This window comes from Typopeltis vanoorti, chromosome 8 (assembly GCF_054136105.1).
Source record: "Typopeltis vanoorti isolate ZY-2024b chromosome 8, IOZ_Tvanoo_1.0, whole genome shotgun sequence".
Taxonomy (NCBI): Eukaryota; Metazoa; Arthropoda; class Arachnida; order Uropygi; family Thelyphonidae; genus Typopeltis; species Typopeltis vanoorti.
Window position 1 is genome coordinate 72,395,930 of NC_143556.1, and position 24,621 is coordinate 72,420,550.

The following is a 24,621-nucleotide window of genomic DNA, read 5'->3' on the forward strand; positions in this document are numbered from 1 at the left end:
ACAAAACAGCTCAGGATTACTTGGATGCTGAAGAACACATTGACATGTAAAGATAGGGAGGTTATTATCCCTCTTTATAAAGCTATCATTTGGATAGGGTTGTTGACAAATGTGCACAGATTTGGTCACCTGCGTTTCTCAGGGATCAGGAGGTGGTGGAGAAGATTCAGAGACAAGCGACCAAGCTTGTGAGAGGTCTGTGGAATGTTCTGAGGATAGATTGAGGTGTGTGGATTGCAGAGGCAGAGAAGAGGGAATATGATAGAAACTTATAAGTTACTGAAGGGATTCTATGAGATTGACACACAAGAAATTTTTTAATACATGAGTGGGGGGGGGGGAACAAGAAGTTACACTTGGAAGCTGTCTAAGAGTGTGGCTAGTAGGGGTGTGCAGCCTAGGTTCTTTACTTGGAGAGTGGTAAATGAGTGGAATGGATTGCCAGAGGTGGTTGTGAGCTCCCCAACAGTGAATAGGTTGTTTAGGGAGATGTATGATAGGTATTGTGTTAATGGATAGAATGGGTCTCCAATGATGAGTCTTTTGACTCCATGTCCATATAAATAATAAGAAGAAGAAATCTGAGAAATCTGGCCTTACCCAACATGGAAATGATACTGCCCACAATATCCTATGGTCTGAAACATGCTTATTCCATCACCGCTGCCATGAGTTTGAATGTTTATTTAAAGTAAGCACTGAAGCCTTAGCCCATTGTCCGAACCTGACTCAGAATGACTGCCTCTTACTATCAAAATATAAGAGAGAGTCTTCTAATCACACATTTTATGTTTTGGTAAATAATATTACTATGTTTCCTCTGTTATTTATTTGCATTGTTCTATATATGACATCACACAGCTCTTACTGTTTAAATAATTCACTGTTCACGTTCTACCTTGTATTCAACTGCCTAATACCACTGATGATGATGACCCGTAATTTTCATGATGAAATAAATGGCTATTAAATATATTATTCATTCATTCTTTTCCTTGTGTTATCATGTTAATTTGTGAAACCTTATGGTACAAGTACTGCTGAAACAACAAACACTAAAATATTCAAAGCTATCTGAAGTATTTACTTTCAAACAAGCAGTGACAGTACAGTGGTAGAAAATATTAGCAATCAGTGAATGAGTGTGTGTGTGTGTGTGTGTGTGTGTGTGTGTGTGTGTGTGTGTGTGTGTGTGTGTGTGTGTGTGTGTGTGTCAATACTTAGGATACAAAAAAGCCATCAAAAACCTGAAATGTGGAACGATAGCTGGAGGGAATGATATTCAACCAGAAATGCTCAAATATGAAGATATAAATGTTATATCTTCATATCCTGAATTAGTGGTTACACTGCATAATTCAGGACTATCCAGAGAGTCAAATTTCAGATGAAGGGAATGGGTTTTCACAGAGTATCAGGTATAAAAAAAAAAGGAAATAAAACTGAATTTGAGAATTACGGGCTCGCACTGAGTGTTACTGGCAAGATTTAAGCAACAATAATTGTGTGAAAGGGAAACTTGAAGAAAAATAGGATTCAGGCCAAATAAAGGTTTTCAGGATCATATTTCATGGGAATTTAATGAGGATTTAATGAGATCTGGAAAAGGCATATGACAAGGTGCCAAGAAAAAAAAAAAAGCTGTTCTTTTTGCTACAATTATATGGTGTAAATGAACATTATATCAAGCAATACAATCTATTAAAAGTTTATTTTTCACTTGGTTAGACTATAATAAATTTAGTTTAATCCTTTATCCAAGTGTGTGCAAACAAAGTTTGCGCCTGAAAGTATCTTCAGGACTGGGGTAAAGTGGTACAACACCGGGCAACTCCTTGCAAAGGTAGAGCAAGCTAACAACACTCCTATCTCAGTATCTCCCATAATGCAAAACACATCTCCTTATGGATACATATAATATTATGCATTAAGGGAAGGGCCACTACCCAGACTAGTTTCGACCTTTGAGGTCTCTTCAGTGGGAGCCAGGCCCAAGTGGAGATACCAAGGCAGAAGCATTAGCAAGGTCATCTCCTCCTATAGGAGCTGCCAAACGGTGTGCCACCTTTTTATTAAATTACTCTGGATTTAGAGAAAGATGTTAAAAGTTTATTTTTCACTTAGTTAGACTATAATAAATTTAGTTTAATCCTTTATCCAAGTGTGTGCAAACAAAGTTTGCACCTGAAAGTATCTTCAGGACAGGGGTAAAGTGGTACAACACCGCGCAAATCCTTGCAAAGGTGGAGCAAGCTACCAACACTTCACTTGGGCCTGGCTCCCACTGACGAGACCTCAATAAAGGTCGAAACTAGTCTGGGTAGTGGCCCTTCCCTTAATGCATAACATTATACATATCCGCAAGGAGATGTGTTTTGCATTATGGGAGATACTGAGATAGGAGTGTTGGTAGCTTGCTCCACCTTTGCAAGGAGTTGCCTGGTGTTGTACCACTTTACCCCAGTCCTGAAGATACTTTCAAGCGCAAACTTTGTTTGCACACACTTGGATAAAGGATTAAACTAAATTTAATACAGTCTATATTTGAGGTATAAGCAACCATAGCATTGAAGGAGGTACAGGAAAATAGTTAAATCAGATGTGAGACAAAACTGCACATTATCTCTTGTTATTCATCATCTATATGGATCACATTATAAAGGAAAGCAGCATTCAACCTGATATCAGAATTCAAGATGTTAATCTGAGCTTTTTTCTTTATGCAGATGTGTTACACTCTTAAATAAATCCAAAGTCTATACAATTATGTAACTAAATTGAATAATTGCCTGATTAAATTTGAGCAAATCAGCAGTAGCAATGAAAATGGACAGAAACACTGAAAACATCAACTGCATCCTGAATGGGGAAACCTGTAGAACAAGTAAAACATTGCAGCTATTTAGGCACAATTTTTAGTGAAGATGGCCAATTAAATGAAGAAAGAGATAACAGAATTAGCAAAGCTGGTATGGTGGTAAATCAACGGAAGTTATATGGAATAACAGAAATTCGGACACAAAACTAGCAGTATACAACACAGTTAAAGCTAGTTTTCACTTATGGATTTAAATCATGAAGTAAAACAACTAACCAAAGAGCTGGAGACCACAAGTATAAGTTCTGAGAAAAATTAGGAAGTGAACACATGGGCATCAGTGGCAGAATCATAGTGAAACTGAAGATATTAGGAAAGAACTTGACACTGTTATCCTTGAAGAATGTTTTGACAGGGCTAATTTAAAATTGCATAGTCAAAGCAGAATAGAAAAGGAAAGTCAGCAAAGCAGGTATCTGATGCCAACATGGCAGGAAAAAAATTCAGAGGAAGATCAAGGCGTAGGAGACTGATGCAGCAGTTATAAGTGTCTTAGAAGATCGAAATATAAGAGTTCTGGCAGATAACAGATTCATTTGGAGGAATACTGTCAATAGGATGTTAATAATGATATAAACTTTTCATGTAGTACTATCATAATATCCTATATACCCCTGAGGGTACATATAAGGAATTTAATGATAAAATAAACAAACCCATGTCAGAACTAAAAATAGGTACCATCAAATTAAGAAATATCAATGGAAAAGAAGTGGAACTAGCAGAAGAATTAGAGAAGAAAGAATGAAGATAAAAACAAGTAAGTTACTTTGAAATAATAATCGTACATTGTTACATTCAGACAATAACAATCATGAAAAAAACTTCATTTAACAATAAACAAGAAGATAAACTTTGGCAGAAGTCAATTTCATGTAGAGTATCATGAGCATATTTGTCAAAATGGGGAATCTGACAATGTGACTTACTTGAGCCTATGGTTCTACAGAAGATTCTATTATGGAAAATAAGAAAGGGAAAAGTTGAGTTGTTAGAGATTTAAACAGCAGAGTAGGAAATAAACATTACAGAAATGTTTAGTCAAAATTTGGAGTCAAGCATCATAGGTAAATTTGTCAAATAGATTTTGCCAGCTGGTGAGTAACTGCAGACTGAATAAAACAGAATTTTAACTAGTATTAATGGCAAGTGCTGATATATTTCTGTTCAGGGCATAGACATGAGTCTTAACGAGCACTATGTTTAGACCTAAAGATGTGTATAAATTCAGCTGGAAAGAATACACAAGTCATATTGACTATATTATTGTATTGTTGATAGTGATATCTTCATACTGGTTCAGAATACAAAATTATCTGAAACAGGAAGTGATTACTATTTGCCAAAATGGTTAGCAGAGTGATTGTATTTGCTTTCCAACCAACCAGCTGCGAGTTCAAACCCCACTGCAGACATGGATGTTTGCAATTGTCTTTAGGCAGGAAATAAATTTCATCATCTGATATTTGAGTACTGCCACTGTTTGAAAACAGTGGCCTCAATGAAAACAGACAAATTCTAAGAAAGTTATGAGTAAAAGTGAAACAAAAGTCAAGAGAAGATTTAGGTAAGAATGAAGAAGTAAATATCAATAAAAGTGGCAAAATATTCTGGAGGCTATCTGAAAAATATACTTAACAAGAAATGATAGAAGGAGTAGCCATAGTATTCAACACAAAATACGAGGCTAATCTTCTTGAATGGCAGGCAGTCTCAAGTAGGGTGATGTGGGCAAATATCAGAATGGGGAATTGGACAATGAGACTTATTTGTGCCTATGGTTCCACAAAGGTTCTACAAATGTAGAAGTGGAGGAATTTTTTGATGCTTTAGAAAAAGCAACTGACAAAATGAAAAAGGAAAAGTTGGTCCTTGTTGGGGATCTAAATAGTAGAGTAGGAAATGATTGTCAGATATACAAAAATATTTTCGGAAAATCTGAAGAAAAGAGCAAAGCCAATAATAATGGCAAATACCTGTTGGATTTCTGCTCAGGACATGGACTGGTTATTACTAACACCATGTTCCAACATAAAAATGTGCACATATTCACATGGAGAGAAGAGGCAAGGAATAAGAAAAGTCTCATTGACTATGTTATTGTTCATAGTGATGTTTTCTCCCTGGTGCAGGACACCAGAGTGTACAGAGGATTTGAAATTGAAAGCGATCACTATTTAGTCTTGAGCAGGATAAAATTGAATTTCGTATTGAAAAGAATAACATGTAAGAAAGTTTTAAAGCGAATTAAAGTTGAGCAGCTCTCAGATGTGAACTGTAGACTAAAATACACACAGATTATTGAAGAAAAAATGAAAGAGTTTGAGAACAGGAACCAAACCTTGGAGATTCAGCAGCAAGCCTTGAAGAAAACCCTGATTGATTCAGTCAGAGAGGCATGTGGTGAGGTTGTCTGCAAGGAAAGAGGAAGTGAAGGAAAAGAAGAAAGCATATCAAAAGTTCCTGGCAAATAAGTCAGCTTGTGCTCTTAGAGAATACAGAGACAAATGTAACAAAGTTAAACAATGTGTAAAACTAACTAAACAAAAGTCATGGAAGGACTTTGGCAAGAACATAGAAAATAAATATCAAGAAGGTGGTAAGATATTCTGGAGGTTGTTGAAGAAGCTTAGAAATGGAGGAAAGAGTGTGGTAAAAGGAGTTAGAGATGATAAAGGTTACATGAAAACAGGAGAAAAAGATATCCTTGAAGTATGGAGTAATTACTTCGAAAAATTGCTAAATGAAACGAGCAGTGATAGCACAGTGGTAAAAAAACACTCAACAGGCATACAGTCAGGAATACATATCCATACTTGAAGTAGGGAAAAACCATCAAAGGCTTGAAATGTGGAAAGGCAGCAGTAGTAGATGATATTCAACCAGAAATGCTGAAATATGGTGGTATAAAAGTCTTACAGTGGCTGCACTGCATAGTTCAGAAAGCCTGGACAGAGGGACGAATTCTCGATGATTGGAGTAGAGCTCTAATAGTATACATATATAAAAAGGGTAATAAAACTGAATGTGAGAATTACAGAGGTGTTTCCCTACTGAGTGTTCCTGGCAAAATCTATGCAAGCATAATTGAGAAACAGTTGGGAAGAAAAGCTTGGTGAAAAACGAGCTGGATACAGGCTAAATAGAGGCTGTCAGGATCAGATCTTCACTTTATGACAAACAATTGAGAAAGCATGGGAATATAACAAAGATTTGTATTTAAGTTTTGTCGATCTGGAAAAGGCATATGACAAGGTGCCAAGAGAGAAGCTATTCAATACGATACAGTTATATGGTGGCAATGGGGCATTATATCAAACAATACTTAGTCTGTATTTGAGTTGTAAGTTGGCAGTTAGAATTGAAGGAAGTACAGGAAGACGGTTTAATGTTAAATCTGGTGTGAGACAAGGATGTACATTATCCCCTCTGTTATTCATTATCTATATGGATCACATTATGAAGGAAAGTATTATTAAACATGATTTCAAAATTGGAGATGTTAATGTCAGCTCTTTGCTTTATGCGGACGATGTTATACTTCTAAATAAATCCGTTACAAGTTTGCAAGAGTCTAAATTGAATAACTGTTGTAATAGATATGGTATGAAGGTCAGCATTAAAAAGACAAAGACAATGAAAATAGGTAGAATTGTTGAAAATGTCAATTGTGTTGTGAACGGGGAACCTGTGGAACAAGTAAAACATTTCAGCTACTTAAGCATGATTTTTACTGAAGATGGTAAATTAAATATAAAAATAGACAACAGATTCAACATAGTTGGTATGGTAGGAAGTCAACTGAATAAATTCATATGGAATAAGAGAGAAATTAGTCGGAACACTAAATTAGCTGTATACAAGACAGTGTTCAAACCAGTTTTAACTTATGGATCTGAGAGCTGGGTCAGAAGTAAAACACTTGACCAAAGACTAGAGACCGCAGATATGAGAGTCCTGAGAAAGATTAGAGGCATGAACAGATGGCATCAATGGCAATATCATATTAAAAATGAGGATATTAGGAAAGAACTTGACATTGTCGGCATCCAGGAATGCATTAGCAGAGCTAATCTCAGGTGGTATGGTCACTTAAACAGAATGGGCGAAGAAAGATTAGCAAAACAAGTGTTCTCTGCCAGGTTGGCAGGAAAACGACCCACAGGGAAGACCAAGATATAGGTGGAGTGATACGGTACAATGTGCCTTAGATGATAGACATAAAAGATCTGATAATGATAATATTGGAGTCTTGACAAATAACAGACTGATTTGGAGGAAAATTGTAGATAGGAAGTTAGTAATGATGTAAATTTTTCATGTAGTACTATCATATCCTGTACACCCCTTGAGTACAGGATATGATAGTACATGGCAGGATTTTGATGATGATATTCTCATTTTAATCCTTTACCTAAACATGAAGTTCACACCTCTAGTCAGTCAGTCTCTATATACAAGCAGATTATTCGTGAATGGAGATTGTTGACTTCATATCAATTGCCTAAGTATCCCATAAAATCACACTTCCTTTCAGATATTGCTATGCATTATGGAAAGGATCACTATCCAGACCACTTTCCACAGACAATTGCAAAAAAGGTGTATCACCAGGGCTTGACAAATATGCTCAACCACTCTCTCCCTTGGGAAGTAGATTTTGCCAGCTGGTGAGTAGCTGCAGATTGAACAATACAGAAATTTTTTTTTATTTAGAAAAAAAAAAAAAAATAACTTTCTAAAGACTTTTTTTTTTTAACTTTAAGTAAACACAGAAGAATGTGTGTAATATAAAGGGCCATTCTAATAACAAAAATTAACATAACGAATTCTATTTTCTAAACAATAATCCAACCCTCTAATCACTATCACTTTACAGAACTCCTACTGACTTACTGGGAAATATCATTAATAAAAATGTGGGGAGGTGTTGGGTAAATGCTTTTTTTTTTTTTTTCATGGTGAGTAGAATATTGTGTAATTTGTCAAGCCCTGTGTATCACTATACTCTGGATAGTGATACACAGTAGTTTTTTTTTTCAAAAGTAACTTCTGAAGTAGTGTTTTTCAAAAATAACTTCTATACTGATGAAAACTCAATAAAAGGCAAAATGGCTGTGGGTAGTGACTCTTCCCATAATGCATAGCAATATACACATCTGAAATGAAGAGTGCTTTGCAGCATTGGACTGAGGCAACTAACCTGAAGTCAGGAGCTTCTATATACATTAAGCACAGTCATGAAGAGACTTCACATGCAAACTGTTTGCTTACATTTCAATAGAGTCAAACAATAACACAATTTCTTGTCAAATATAACATACTTTGAAACTAGGCAAAAGATACTTTCTACAAAAAGTGATACAAAAACTGAAGATAAGCACATTTTGGAATGAATAACTTCAAAGATTAATAACAGATTTCACATTAGAAAAAGAAAACACTGGTTATGGCCTCTGTTTTTTATATATATATATATATATATATATATATATATATATGAATGCCAGTAACTCAACAAATTAGAAACCTATATTGCATTTAGTAATATAGGCAGAAATAATGGTTGGATAATCCAGCTGCTTCAGGCAGCAGGAATGGAATGAATATGTAAGTTTGTGATTTAGCAGTTAGGCAAAAAATTTTTGGTATTGAGACTACATCTTTTTAGATGTAAGTTTAACAAAATAAACACAAGTTTCATAAGTCCTCAGACTTACTTTGTCAGGGGTATCACAAAAATTACATAAAAAAGACCAGAAACAATTAATTACATATAGCAGATGTCACTGGAACTTCACAATTGATACATACAAACAAGTAACCACACCATAATAAAATATATATATATATTAAATTACACTATACACCTTGGAACAATGCTAGTTCTTGCTGTCACATTCTGTAGCATGGAGTGTGTCATTCCCCCAGGTGCACAGTAGTTATATTTTTAATGAAAACAGACCAAACTCAGTGGAAAATTAAGCATTCATTTTTGTTACAAATATACACAGAATTTTAGAGGATTCCTTGAACTTTTTTGTAAAACAATTTATATGTCATTTTTGTTTCTTGCCAAATTATTGATGGCCTGTGATTGTTGTATGGGTAAATGCCAAACCTCATTTATGCTGTCTTCTGGTTTTGACATCTTTTATGTTTCAGATCTACGAATCTTCCTAGACCTTCCCATCTGGCCTAGATAGTAAATGCCAGAAGAGCAATGAATCTCAAATGCCTAGTTTTTTTCATGGTATGATGTGGAAGTTTTGGTGGATGTAAGAACCTGGAGATTTTATACAATAGCAATAATGTTGTAATCACAGAGCACAATGTTGCAATTTTGTAACATTCTTGATGTAAGATAGTGTAATTGAATTCTTAAAATTTTGTTGTAAAGGAGTTGTATTAAGAATTTTTTGGTCATCTTGGGTTCAGATCCATTGAGGGCAAGGGTATGCCTCAGGTAGCAGAGTTCTTCATTTTTATGGACTGGAAATGTACGCTCTATCTCAATGTTTTAATTAATCATGCATATCTTTTGTAAAGGATGATAGTGTGAAGCAGCATGTAAAATTCTTCCAGTTGCAATAGATTTGTTGTATACTGAAAAGGTTAATCTTTTTTCTTCTTTATTTCAAGTAGAATATCAAGGAATGGCAAGTCTTCTTTTTTCGACATCTTTTATGTGTTTCAACTTGCGAATCTTCCTAGACCTTTCCATCTGGCTTAGATAACAAATGCCACAAGAGCAATGAATATCAAATGCCTAGTTTTTTCATGGGATGATATTGGGTTTGGTGGATGTAAAAACCTGGAGATTTTATACAATGGCAATGTGTGGAATTTTCAGTTAAGACAGGGTATATGTGAAATTACCAGGCTGGTAAGTATGAAAAACTTAGGAGATTGCTTGGTTCAGTGCCATGGCATGTAAAACTGCAAGGGCTGAATGTTGACAGGGCATGGAAAGTAGTAAAAGAGTGTTTGAGGGAGGTATTTGCTGACTGCATACCTAGAGTCATGAGAGTAAATCAAGCGGGAGTTAAATGGATGAATAACACTATTAAGCTGGAGCTGCAAAAAAAAAAAAAAACAGTTGTGGAGGGAATTTAAGGAGAAAGGTGACCTGCAGGCATATGAACAGTATAAGGCACAGGCCAGAAGAGTAACTAGTGGTAAGAAAAGCAAAACCAGATTATGAAAGGAAGTTAGCAATGCAGACTAAAGAGAATCCCAAATAGCTCTTTCAATATGCTGCAAGTAAAATAAAAAATGTATACGGCAGAATATTTTAAGGAATGCTGATGGTGGGAAGGTAACTGAATCAGTCAAAATAGCATAATTACTAAGTGAACACTTTGCAAGAGTATATCATCCAGGCAGTGATACTGCAGGAATGAGGGAACCAATGGCTTATATGGGAACTGAGGTGAATAGCATATTACAGAACCTTAATGTGAATACAACTAGGATTAGATGGTATACCAGCTCGAGTTTTGCATGAAGGTGCTAGGGAATTGTTAGTGCCCTTGACCACACTGTTTAATCTAAATCTTAGTTCTGGATTAGTCCCGAGGAGATGGAAAGAAGGGGGAAAAAGTTCCATTGCATAAAGGAGGCTCCAAGACTGCTATAGAAAATTACCGACCAATCAGCATATCAGGAGTCTTTGTCAAAGTATTGGAGAAGTTGGTCAAGAGCAAATTACAGAAATGAAACGGATAGATGGAAAAGGGATACTATATGTGGGAATCATGGATTTTTAAGGTTAGATCATGCCTCAGTAACTTGCTCGTGTTTTATAATACAGTGACAGCTGAATTGGATAAGGGTAATGGATTTACAGTGATACTGCTGGACTTTGCAAAGGTCTTTGACAGGATACCACATGGAATCCTAATCAGTAAACTGCAGCACATGGGGATGATATAGGGTTGGTGAGATGGATAGGAGGGTGATTGACAGAGAGATACCAGAGAGTAGTTTATTCAGGAGTAGAATCCAAAAGAAGGCCTGTGACAAGTGGTGTGCCACAGGGTTCTGTTCTTGGACCACTGCTATTTAATTTATTCAATAATGATATAGGAAAGGATTTGAGAGGAACTGTTCATTTATTTGCTGATGATGTAAAGTTGGGTAGAGCAATAGTGAATACACATGATGTCAAAATTTTGCAGGATGATTTGGATAGATTGGCAGACTGGGCTAAGGAGAATGGATGTCAATTTAATGGAAGTGTAAGGTTATGCATTTTGGTGTGAAAAGATTATCAGCAGTATACCACACTGGTGGAACCATACTCCAGGAAACTGACAAAGTCAGAGACTTGGGAGTGTTAGTGGATAGGGAGTTAAAGTTTAGGGGGCACATAGCAAAAGTGGCTAAAGCAGCTCATCAGATCACTTGGTTACTGAAGAATACTTCAACGAGCAGAGACAAGCAGGTTATTGTTCCTCTTGATCAAGCCTTGATAAGACCTCATCTTTACTATTGTGTGCAGATCTGGGTGCCAGGGTTTCTTGGTGATGGGGAGCAGGTAGAGCAGCAGAGGACAGTAACCTAGATGAAAGCAGGTCTATGGAATGAACCTTACAAGAACAGGTTGATAGGCAGAAAAGGGGTGATATGACTGAGACATTCAAATTACTGAGGGATTTTTATAGGATTAATTCGAGGAAATTTTTCAGAACAGGTGTGGTGGTGGGAGAATTAGGGGCCCATCCATGGAAACTGAGCAAGAGTGTAGTTAGCAAGGGTGTTAGAACTAGGTTTTTTACTTGGAGAGTGGTGAATGAGTGGAATAAGCTGCCAGAGTCTGTTGTGGGTGCCATGACTATGAATGAGTTCAAAGCAAAGTATGATAGATACTGTGCAAATGCTGAATAGTTCTTGACCTGATGTTGAGGGCCTCCCTCAATGAGTCTAAGGACTCCTTGGAGTTACCTGTAATAATAATAATAATAATAAAATGTTTTTGTGATATTGCAACTTTGTCTGTAACATTCTTTATGTATGAGAGCATGATTGTGTTCTTAAAATCTGGTTTATATTAAGGAGCTGTCAGAGTTGTATTAAAAATTTTAATGATCATCTAGGGTTCATATTCATTGAGAGTGAGAATATGCCTGAGGTAACAGAGTTCATGTTTTTTTTGTTGTTGTTGTTTTGTTATGAACTACACCTAAGAAACATTACAAACCGACATTATTAACAGTTTATATTAAACTAAATAACAGTAAAAATACCTATTGCATACTAGATGCATGATATCATACTCTATATCACTGTATTTATACTGTTGTGCAATGTCATATTACTTGTGATTGCATTTAACTTATTCCATAAAACATTCACCTGTATTTGTCTCATTATTTTGATTTGCCTATAATCTCATGAAAATATTCACACGACTGAATATTTTGTTTAAATAAACAATTTCTCGTATAAGTATTTCTGTTTAGTTTTTCAAAATGCAAAAACATGTACAAAACTGTGAGCAAAATGAATCACGCAAACTTTAAAGGAGGATTAAATATGTAAAATCTGAACTGTTCTATAAACTATGAAATAAAATTTACTTATTATTTTTTTAAATATTGGTTCATACAAGACATTGCAAAATCTATATCACACAACAGTACTGTTCATGTTTGATGGAATGACAGTTTGATGGCTGACTTTCAAAGCTATCAGGTACAATGCCTGCTGTCACATCCACCTGGCATCATGTAGGATGCCAGGTGGGTATGACAGCTTGTACAAAACAAGACAGGATGTATGCTAATGCTGATTCCAAATTTTGAGAACTGGAGGAATACCATCAGAACCAAAAGATTTCTTGGAATCCAAGAATACTGATTTTATTCTGCCAAAAGATCAAAGGAAGCATATAATGAGATATAGTAATATATCTCAGTAATAGTAAGATATAGTCGGAAGAGGATATTGATATCAGGAGGGCACTTATCCTCTCCGTCCTATATCAATATAAGACCAAGAGGATAACTGGGTTTATGAATTTTTGGCAATCTGTATATCCAGGGGAGAAACTAAAAGATTTGAGTTTTTTTTAACAACTTCAGGAGGCCAAGATGTGACATTTTTTAGAAGCCTTTTTAATGTTTTTTCTGAGATTTGAGACAATAACCTAGTGGTTAATAAGTTGTGGCATCTCTGAGCAGCACATTCATTTTCCCAATTATAATGACTGGAATTGAGGACAACGGTAAAATCACCTTTGTCAGCTCTAGTAACAATTATGTTGTTGTCTTTGCAGAGTATTCGTGTAGCATGGCAGGGTTTGTTACAAGATGTTAGTAATACTGAGCCTGATGTTGTTGGCAACATTAGGAGATAAGTTGCACACATCATGCTCTATATGCTGCTGCAAAGTTTTGACCAAAGCTAAGCACGTTAACAGCTGTTTTATCGAGTCTTTTTGACGACAAGTTAATTTGTAGTGGCTGAGAACAAAAAGAACAGCAAAAGTTATATTTTTTAATATGTTTATATTTTATTTTCGAAATTCCTTAATGGCAGATTTCTCAGAAACACTGAACAGAATGCTCCAAAGTTTGGAGTTGGGAATAGAGGAGAGTTCAACTTGAAGAGAGCTAATGGCTGCATTAATAGTCAATAATTTGCACAAGTAGTGGGATTTGTTCACAAAGCTGGCATGTCTGTAGATGCAGAGCTTTATTTCCCTATCCAGCACTCTAAATTTATTGAAAAATGCTTCTTCCTTCCCCTTTATTGATCTCTTTAATTTTGCTATCCATACTGGTTACTTCTCTTGAAAGGACACCTTATATAAATATATAGAAAATACTTCCATGCCCCCCCCCCCCTCTCCAGCTAATTTCAATATCGAGCATTTTGAAAAACATGCTCTTGGTACTGCTAACTCTCATCAAACCTTCTATTTGGTTAAGATATTTAATAATGTGCTCTCTATTTGATCCCAAGGCTCAGACACATTAGACTTTCCTCCTTCACCTGAACAGTCAATACCACAGAACAGTGGCGGCTCGTGGCTTGAAATCATGTGTGTGTGTGTGGGGGGGGGGGACTTTCGAAATATACACACTGCAAATACAGTGTATACATGTTTGGATAAAATATCAAAATAATGGTAAAAAGTTTTTTAAAAATTAAACATAAAAAAATATTGTTTATTATTGATAAAATTATACAGTTTGGTATAATTCAAAATTACTTAAAAAAAATATTATTTTTGTTTTGTTTCCCAAAAAAATATTGTTTATTATCGATAAAATTATACAGTTTAGTATAATTCAAAATTACTTAAAAATAAAATCCATTATCATAACACCAATAATGTTCTAAAATAAAAACTAGAACAAATGTTATGTCTTTAATTGTAATGTCCAAATATTTAAAGAGACAGAGTAAACACGATAAGCACTACGAACACTCTACTAGTGGCACAAACTGCATATAAACAACAGTGGAACTGCGTGATGGACAGTGCCACATTATGCTAATAGCTCACATCTCACCATGATGTGCATATGCTCACGCACATAGCAATATGACACTGTGGTAAACACAGTGCTGCTAGCATCCTTCACCCTCCTAAGTGCTACAAGATGGATTTTTATTATTTTTTATACAAAATAAGAGAATTGTATAGGATTGTTGATGATAAAATTAAACATTACAAGCAAATATAAATAAATTAATAAATATATCTATATATCGAGAAAAATTGGGGGGGGGGGGTGCTGCAGTTCCGCAGTGCCTATGCACGAGCCACCCCAGAATCCAGTTCACTATAGAAAAGAAAACAACAACAAACACCTTGCCTTTTTAGATAGGTAATCACAAGTCACCCTAATGGCTCCCTTTCATTTGCAATTTACAAAAAATCCACCCACAAACTTTCCCATCACCCATCACCCATTTTGATGACACCATCCAATATGGTGTCATCAAAATCCTTGTTAACAGAGCCTGTAGACTGTTGCACCGAAGCTTCCCTTACAGCTGAACTTCCCTTTATTTACAAAGCCTTCCTTGTCCAATGGTTATGATGCCAAAAAGATCTACAAATTCAGAAAAAAATAGCCAGACCTTGAAAGAAATATAATCTCTAAACTACTTTGAAGCTAGCTTACCTTCTCTGCTCTCCTAAGGATCCACTTCCACCCTTCTCTGTTCCAGGTTTTTACAAAGTTACTTGTTCTTGCAACTTATTATATTATGGTCAGATTGGGAGATCTGCTAACATCCACCTAGATGAACACAAAAATACATCTGCAACCACAACTATGGTCATCCAGGTCTAGCTGACCATGCCTTGGATACCTTGCATACAATCAGATGGAAGAAGACTTATGCTCCATCACAGTAAATACAAACTTGAAAGGCTCTTTTTATAATTAGTAGCAGATTTTAAAAAAAAAACGCCTAATCTTAATAAGTATATCATCATCATGCGTATCAAGGATTTAGGCCTAGCATGGCCTGTTCCAGCCTTAGAAGTCATCGTTGAATCATATCCTGGTTTTCTTTTTCCTAATGGCTTGTACTTTAAGGCTTGTTTTGGTAATCTTTCTGTTTTCATTCTTTGAACGTGTTCCATCCATTTATGTTTATATTTTTTAATTTTTTCTATTACTGGTTCTTGGTTTAATTATTGCATAATTTCTTTGTGTCTTTCGTGATCAAATAGGGTATACTTTGCAGTTTTTCTCATAAACTTCATTTCTGTTGTTATTAATCTTTGTCTTTTTGTTTTACTGTCCAGATTTTGCTTCCATAAGTAGGGCTAATGTATTGTATACTTTTAGTCTGGTTTGTGTTTGAACTAGGTTTGGTTTAAATATAGAGTTAATTACACCTGTTATTTTTAAATATTTTGCAATTTTTATGTTTATATCTTTTTCATTTTCACATGTGATCATACATTCTAGGTAGTTAAATGAATTCACTTGTTCTAAGATCTTGTTATCTATTACTATTTTAGTTCTTGCTGGATCTTTTAATAAGTTTTAATAAGTTTAATTTCATTTCTTTCACTTATTGTTTCTTGTGTGTGGTGTTTTTGTGTGTGGTATTACAATTTTGACATTGTATTCCTGAAAATGTCTCTGTGACAGACAAAATATTGAAATTATTAAGCAGCTCCTGTTTGATTATTTCTCATGTTTTAGTTATTCCATTAAATTGTATTATGAGTGTAAACAGTACCTAAGCCTAAATATACATTTACTAACAGACTGATCAGAAGTGTATAGGGTTTCATAAATTTCAATATGAATTGTGTTAAAAGATGAGATTTTAAATGAATTTTATTTTCACCTTTCATAACAGCTTCACTGGTATGACAGTTATTTTGAACTGTGAAATCCTACAAGGTTTCATCACATTCTGAAACTTAAAAGTTTAAACTGCAAATAATATTTGTCTGCTTGTTATAAAATAATAATGGCTATTTAATTTCCTTCATTAAATAAAGTTCAAATATCAAGATGAAGCATTTTTGGCTCTTTTCTTTATTAATTATGATTTCAATTTATGATTTCAGCTGACATGAGGTGCTATATCTATTTTTAGTTTCTGCCTTATTTGATGACAATCTACAGTTCAAAATAACTGTCATACCAGTGAAGCTCTTAATCAAAAGCACTAATGAAAGGTGAAAATAATAATTCATTTAAAATCTCATCTTTTAACACAATTCATATTGAAAAATATGAAACCCTCTGCACTTCTGATCACCTTAATCTTTTTATGGTCCAAAGTAAAAACAATGTTTGTCTACTGGGTGTAAATTATAATTGATATTTCTGATCCTTTCTTGAAATTTGATACTATTAACTACACTGTTTTACAATTCAAATTGTACTGCTATAACATACAATAACATTTTTTTCCCAGCACTGGTTAGAGTAGCAAACTATCTCCTGGTCATATTTTACACAACAAAACATACTTGAAATGAATTCTTGATTTAACTTAAGTCAGAACAGAATAGCTTCTTCAATATGGCTAAATCTGAATTGTGTATTTGCTTCAGTGTAGGATCAATTTTAAGATAACTATTTCATAAAATGTGATAATATTATAAAAAATATATATCTTCATTATACGTGTACCACAAATAAACGAAAATGCAATACTCACCCTAGCATTCTAATATTAGTTTCAAATACGGACACAACAACATCACTTCCAAAAGATATATCATTAATTACTTTTTTCAGAGCACATTCAAATTCATCTAAATCGCCTAATATCTGAAATGGAAAAAACGTGATGAATTAGTCTGTCAAGCATAAAATACCCCTCATATTTGACTTTTGTTTTGCATTTTATATATAAAAAAAATTAACATACAGTGTAATTGCTAATCAAAAGTAAAAAAGGTCAAACATTTTAAACATAAATAAAACTAGTTCAAAAATCATTTTGTGTCATGCAAATTTATGATTTTTTTTTGTCTAAGTTCTCTCCTTTTCCACTTCTGTGCTTATAAAAAAAAAGTGAGCTATGACTGCATTTAGGAATAACTAAATATATTCTTCTTTCTTACCTGCATTCTTCCGTAACCTAGCTGGGCTAAACTTTGAAAGTCTAAAACAATGAAGGAAATGCTCAGACCCTCACAATCTGTGTGCATGTATGTGTGTACTGAACTTCAGTAAAGCAGCAACCAAGTTTTTATATACATCTTGAATTATGGTGAGTCTGTCTTGGTCAAACAAACATTAGACAATTAACTAGAAAAAAACATCCAGGAATGAACGAACAAAGCAGGCAAGAGTTAAAGCATGATTCACATCCTGTAGAGGAAAAACAAAGCATTTGTGACATTGGGACATGATAGGTGAATTTGACTGCTCAATATAACATGTGGAGTACTGAAGCAGAGAAAAATCATTTTTGTACACAAAAGCTACTGCTGATGCTTTGAATTACAGCCAAAGCAACTAAAGGCTGTGAGAACACTATTATGTCTGGTAACTGTGTATGTGTTCTTCTGACCACTTTGCTTGTTTTGCAGGATAAGAAAACAATTTCACAGAGAGAAAGCCTTGCTACTTACAAAAATTAGCTAATTCACCTTCAACTGAAAAGACCTTTATTATCCTACACAGCATTAATCCAACTGATTCCAAAAGATATCGCTGATACCTATTGAGCTAGTTCTCCACAGCAAAGTTTCAGATCACTACTTCTTGTAAAATGAAATGTGAGTGATCTTTTCAGGATTATGGCCAGCATCACAGAAAGTTTCAACATCTAAATATGCATCCCTGAAAATAAGTCATTCTGCAAATAGTCTATGATAGATGGTATAGTATATACTAATGTATAGTCCTTGTGACAATACAGGAGACTAATTGAATATTCTAATTGAAACTACCCTGTCAGTTGTGCCTGGAGGAAACCCAAGTAGATACATAATGGCACAAAATAGGACAATTATATGAAGTTGGGTGAAATTCTCCTTGCAAAAGTGAGACAGATAACATACAAAGAAAAAACACATTTCCCACATTTTCCAAATCCACTGTTTTTAGCATGCTGAAAATAACAGATAGCTGCATTCCAACCTTGTGAAGTGCTATCTTTCCAACGGTTCTCATAATCTCCACACTGAATGTTAACCTGTACAGCTAGATAACGCTCTCTCTCTCTCTCTCTCTCTACTGATAAATACACAATGTTGACTGTACACAGTGCCACTAACAGATTCAGGCTTGCACAATTCTGTGGGCTGTGGGGGTGCTCGGAAGTTGTAATTTATTTATGGCAAGACTGTGTAGATGATGCAGAGCATCATGATCTAATTATATCAAGGTTCTAGTAAAATAACTTCTATAAGATTTAATGATAAATTTAAAACATAATTTTAAGTTAATTCTGGAATGTGTGAAGAACTTATTTCAATAAGAGAAATAAATTACATTCATCATTTCTATTTAGATTCAGTTGATGTAGCAAGGTCTCACAACTCTCTTTGTATAAACAGTCCAAGAGATTATTACTTTTGTGGAGAACCTTAATTTTCTTCCAGAGAACTGTGTCTGGTGGTGATAGTGTGCTCTGCAAAATTCGATTTCTCTTGTTCATGGAACTTAACATAGCCTAAATGTTCATCATGATGCACAGTACAGAACTACCTGTTTAGCCAAAATACAATAATCTGCACAGTATATAGGAATTTGATACACTCCGGGACAGGCTAAAGGTGAAGGTTTATATTTGGCTGAGCCTAGAAAGGTAGATATCTTGTTGATAGGAGAGAAGGACACTTTTAGGCCAACAGATCTAAGTAGTTTGGCTTTACCTTCTGAGATGCTTTTTAACAGTGATACAGAGGTGGTTTGTTGTGTCACTATTTCCTATTTCGATGAGAGGCAAATGACAAGGAAACTATAATTATTAATTATCTTGTTGAAATACAATTCAGTAAAGTCATTTAGATCTCCTATTACTTTATCAATTAGATGGTAGCCTTCACTTCTTGGTATTCAGAAAGAAAACACATACTGGACTTCACATTCATTCCCTTTCACATATCATAATTCTCAAAAATCTGGTACTATGAAAATTTTAATGCATCGAGTACTCTTTGCTCCACTGAATTACTGCTCTCTCTCTCTCAAGGAATAAATCATATCAAGTCCACCTTCCTAGTTAATTATTTCTCCTCCTCCCCCTCACCAGTCATACAAATGAGAGGCTGCATATTCTATAGCAGCACAACAGTGCTATGTGGGATCAAGTAATTACAGAGAACCCATCCACGAGAGGGTGGTCAACCTATAGTACACTAGCACCGTGAATGGGCAATAAGGAACTTGTTCACATTTGACTTGCAAAGCTGTGGACTGTATTCTTTGGGAAACATATAGTGGGAGACTATTGTTACACCCTGATAACCAAGAATGTAATAATTTCAGTTATCGTGGTGTAACAAGAAAATAAAAATATAAAATCCTATGTAGGTAGCTAATACAAAATATTTAAAAACAGAAAAAATGCTTGCATCCAAGTAAAATAATTATAGCAGAAATTGTTTGTTTAACTAAATAATAAAAAAGGGAATCTTATTACAAAAAAAGGATATGAAAAAAAAAAAAAAATAGGTTAAGTAAGACAAAGAAGATTAGAGATAAGAATTTGTATGTGAGAGGCTAGTTTAACACTTGAAAAAAGGAGATTAAAATATTCAAGTAAATTCTAAAAAGGGGATTAATTTAGTATAGAGGCTAGCTTAAAACAAATGACGATTGTTCAAGGTCAATTCCCGAAGTCAGACGTCGTCACATGAGAGTCGTGTGCAAGTGAATCGTTGCATGTTTTGGGCAGAGAAAAACACGACTTTAATTGGTGAGTGAGATCGACTCCAGTGGGGGGGGGGGGGGGGAAGAAATGGAAGAAGGTGGCGATAGGGGCTATGCAGATAAAAGGGTTAGGACCCCCCCCATGACTTTTTTCCTCAGGTTTTCTTCACGAAATCTTCGTATAGGGAACACGCGGTTTTCCTGAGTGACGGCGTAGGAGTTATCTCCGTCTGACACAACAAGGAAACAAAGCGTGTGGGAATTTGATTCCATATTCCTATTGCAAGAGACGAGGAACGCCATATAGTTACAAGAAAAAAAAATTGTCTATGTATCTCATCATCCAGTACTCATATCGAGGGAAAGAAATAGTGATGAGTTCAATAGTGATAGAATAGAAGATCCTGTGTGTGTCCTTTATTCCAACACGAAAGGTATAGATCGTGAAAACCAGGGTTCGTCCTAGAAAGGTACTGTAAAATCTTGTATCAATTGAAACCGCATATAATTGCAATCATTGTTAATTACTGGACAGTCGAAGATATATTAGGACTTCAGTATAAATCAGAGTAGAATGAGAGTAAACTAGTTTATATTATTTGATAAGCATTCAAGTGCTAGAAATTTATGTATGCGCATGGTATTTCATATGAGAGTGTCTTAAAGGTCAAATGTATGTATGGGCATAGCGCAAGGATAGTTTAACCTATATTGTTTTGTTTTATAAGTTAGATAAGGTAAACTGAATATAAACATTAATGTCCATGGTATTGTAGCAATAAAGAGCATTCTGACTAGTATAAGGTTAAGTGTTAATTTGCTCCAGGATTGTGTGTGTATATTTATATGGATAAAGTCTGTTATGATGGCATGATCACAAATTCCAACATAGGATTTTGCCCTAATACTTGTATTTTGCTTGTGCAATTTTGTAATTTTATTCTTAGTATTGAATTGTGTTTTATATAATAGAAATTAAATTGTACCACGTTTAATATCTTAAATAAACTTTTGTTCATTAATAATACAGTTGTCTGAAATTGCTGCCTAATGCACCACTTGAAAAAACGCACGAACCCAATTAAGCGGGAAATTAATGTGTTAAGTTACGAGATAAAGAGTCACGACTGCTTAATAGTTTCACACTCAGGCATATTTTAGTAATTGCTCCTTGTTTTCGAATTATATATCCTAAACTAAATGTCCTGAAAGGCACAGCATAATATAAATATGGACACTAAGGGGAGAAAAAGCTTAAATATTTGAATTTTGTAATATCTCGTGCATAGTTAAGTTTTAAATAAGGATAGAATAGAGATTCACTTGAAAGGATAAAGGAAAGTTTAATAATCGTAGATAGGGACACAACACTATTCCAGAGGGCAGAAGTAGAAGGAATGAACAAAGAGGAGAAATTTGTTCCGTGGGTTTGGAGTTAAACTACGAGAGAGCATTCGTTGGTTGCTACATGTTTGGATCGATTTGCAAGCAGGTGGAGGAATGATTGATGCCAATTCTGATGAACAGCTTCTATAAATACTTCTATTTATAGAAGATGCAGGCTATTGAGACTGAATACCTGTGTGAAAGTGATTGGAGTGCATTAGTGGGATAGATGGTCAATCAATCCAATTGCTATTTTCTATATAGAATTCAGTATTTTTAGGGCACTCTTAGGGACACCATTCCAGATGTGAGAGAGCAGTATTCAATGGTCAGGTGGATTTCTGATTTGTATAGGGTTACAAGCTGTTTGGAGTTAAAGTAACACCTTGAGTGAAAGAGAAAGTCTAACTTTTTGAATGAAGAGGAGACAATATTTGTGATGAGAAAGATTTGAGGTTAATTATTCCAAAAAGGTAAATCTCACATTGAACAGAGATTTAGGTATCATCAAGGGTAAGATTAGAAGAACAGTTTTTTTTTTTTCCCTTTTTGTGGGAAATAGTGCAGAGCTTCATTTTGCTAGAATTGAAGTTGACAAGGCCAGAACTTAAAGTAGTAGCAATTACAGTTCTGCAGGCTGTGGTGATATGTGTTTTGCAAGGTTTGCTAAACGAAAAGGAAGAATGTAATGTGCTATCATTAATAAAATTCTGTATTGGATTGGTAGTCAAATGGAGTAGATCATTTATAATGAAGTGAGTGAGCAAAAGAACATAGCTTGTGGGACACCAGCATTAGTTGTATAAATAAAAGATAAGGAGCCATCCACCATCACTTGAAGCAAGTGTCCAGTCAGAAAGCTATCTACCTAATTGCAGAAGTCAAAGGACAGACTGAATGATGGGAGTTTACTTAACAGACTTTTGTGCCAAAAGTCTGTTAAGTAAATCTCAGTTAAGTAAATCTGAAAAGCCTTGGAGATATCAATAACAACCACTTGAAATTCACCAAACCTTTCCATAAAGTTCGTCCAGAGATGGGTGATGTAGATTACTAGATCCCATTATGATCAACAGTGACAAAATCCATACTGCCAGTCATTTATTAGACGAATCTTCGAGGTAGCATAGGAGTTGGGTGTTGATGGTTCTTTCCATTAAAAAGAATTGACGTAAGAGAAATTGGATGGTAGTTTGAAGGAAAGATTTGTCAGTTCTTAGGAACAGGTTGTATGTAGACTAATTTTCAGGCTTCAGGATAGATACCAGTGGTATAAAAATGTGTAAATAGATGGCACAGAGTGGGAGTCAACTCTGGAGCATAGACCTTTAGAACTATTACAAGAATGCCATCAGGCAAGGAGACATTTTGGTAGCAATCTGAGAAAAATTTTTCTGATCTCTTTCTGACAAAAGGTCAAACACAGCAGTTTTGAGTGTTTGGAATGGTTAGGGGACATTTACCATGATCGGCTATGAGACTAGAGGAGAATTAGGAAACCAGGAGGTTGGCTTTTCTTGTAGTTGATGATGCAATAGTACCATCTGTAATAGTGGTGGGAGTAGTGTTAGGCCGAAGTTATAGTCAATAGTTTTGCTAGAGCCCAGAAAGCATGGCTGCCATTTGGGTAGGATGCAAGTTACCTGCTTTTATCTCTATCAAAATCAGTTTTTGATGTGATAATTTTCTTGCAGATATTCCAGGCTTTGGTGTAGGCCATATAGGAAAATGGAGTTTTGGATTCAAGGCAAGCTGCAGTATGCCTGACTCATCTTTTGTACAGCTTTGGCACACCTATGGAAGAACCAAGCCTTAGATGGGAATATGAATTTAGGGTGGAAAGGGAATAAATGTTGCCATGTTGATGAGAATTATTTTGGCAATTTGTTCTGCACATAAGCTTGGTTCAGATGGAAACAGTAATCTGACCAAGGAAATGAGGGCATGGAAGTTGCAAAGATTATCCCATTTGGCTTTCTTGTAATACCATACTACATGTGGATGTGAAGTGGGTGTATGTTACTCCATGGTGAAAGAGATCTGTGCTACATTACAGTCTGAACTGCCTAGAGGACAGACAACATTTACAGGGTACTTATATGGGTCTCTAGTAATGAAGAGACCCAGCATGTTTGAGGTTTAGTATTCTGGTGGGCATGTGGAAAATTTGTGCGAGATAATTTGCAACTGCTTGATCTTTGCAGCTAAAAACGGTAGCCAGCTAATATTGTGAACACTGAAGTCTGAGGACAATGACTTTGGTGCTTGAAAAGTTGGACTGAAGAAAATGAATATTTATGGAAAGGCAATTGAAGAGTTCAGCAAGACTGTTGGAATTAAGAAAATGGTATATACGGCATGTGAATTTGGTAGAATGAGATTCTAGGTTGGATACTCTCTGGCATGATATATCAGAGTGAACATATACACAGACCCCACCTCAGAGGTAAAAGGATTCAAAGAGTGTGTAGCTAGGAAACAAGAGATGAGTAGTGTTTGAGGAAGTTGAGATTTGAGTTTCTGTCAGGAAAAAGTTTTGCAGACTGGAAGTGGAAGTGAACATCATTAAGGTTAGAATGGAGAATATTTGTGAAATGCATCTGGAAGATTCTGTGAAGTTTGTTGTTGACCATATGGATCCCACACATTCCCTATACAGTATTTGAGATAGGTTTCCACACTGGTTACTTGCAGGGCAATTTTTTTTTCACTAGTATCTCTTCTTTATAACTGATTGTCCAAGCTTCGTCTCCACTTTGGTGTTTCTCTTCCAGTTCTTGTCGTAATTGCCACTTTTTTTTTTTTTCCCTGCTGTGCGTAGGTCAGATTTGGCCAGGTTCGTACATTACTTGTAATGTGATGTGATGAGGGAAGGCTGGTGCTTTCCAACTTGTTGCTCATGACCAATATGAATACAGATCTGCTTGTCAAGATATTGCAGGACACTTTTATTAAGCACAGGAAGTTCATTCTGCCTCTCCATGTAATTGTGGGCCCAAAGTGGTGATACCTGACAATTTTCTTGGTGTCAAAGTT

The 24,621-nt window shown here is 35.2% G+C and overlaps 1 protein-coding gene across 1 annotated transcript in view; it reads right to left on the minus strand.

The window, feature by feature from the left end:
* Positions 1-24,621, minus strand: part of LOC150104094 (ER degradation-enhancing alpha-mannosidase-like protein 3) — a 391,801-nt gene that overhangs the window by 261,131 nt on the left and 106,049 nt on the right. Inside the window, 1 exon segment of the mRNA XM_090396397.1 lies at positions 17,030-17,142. Coding sequence (XP_090252523.1) covers positions 17,030-17,142 — 113 coding nt within the window.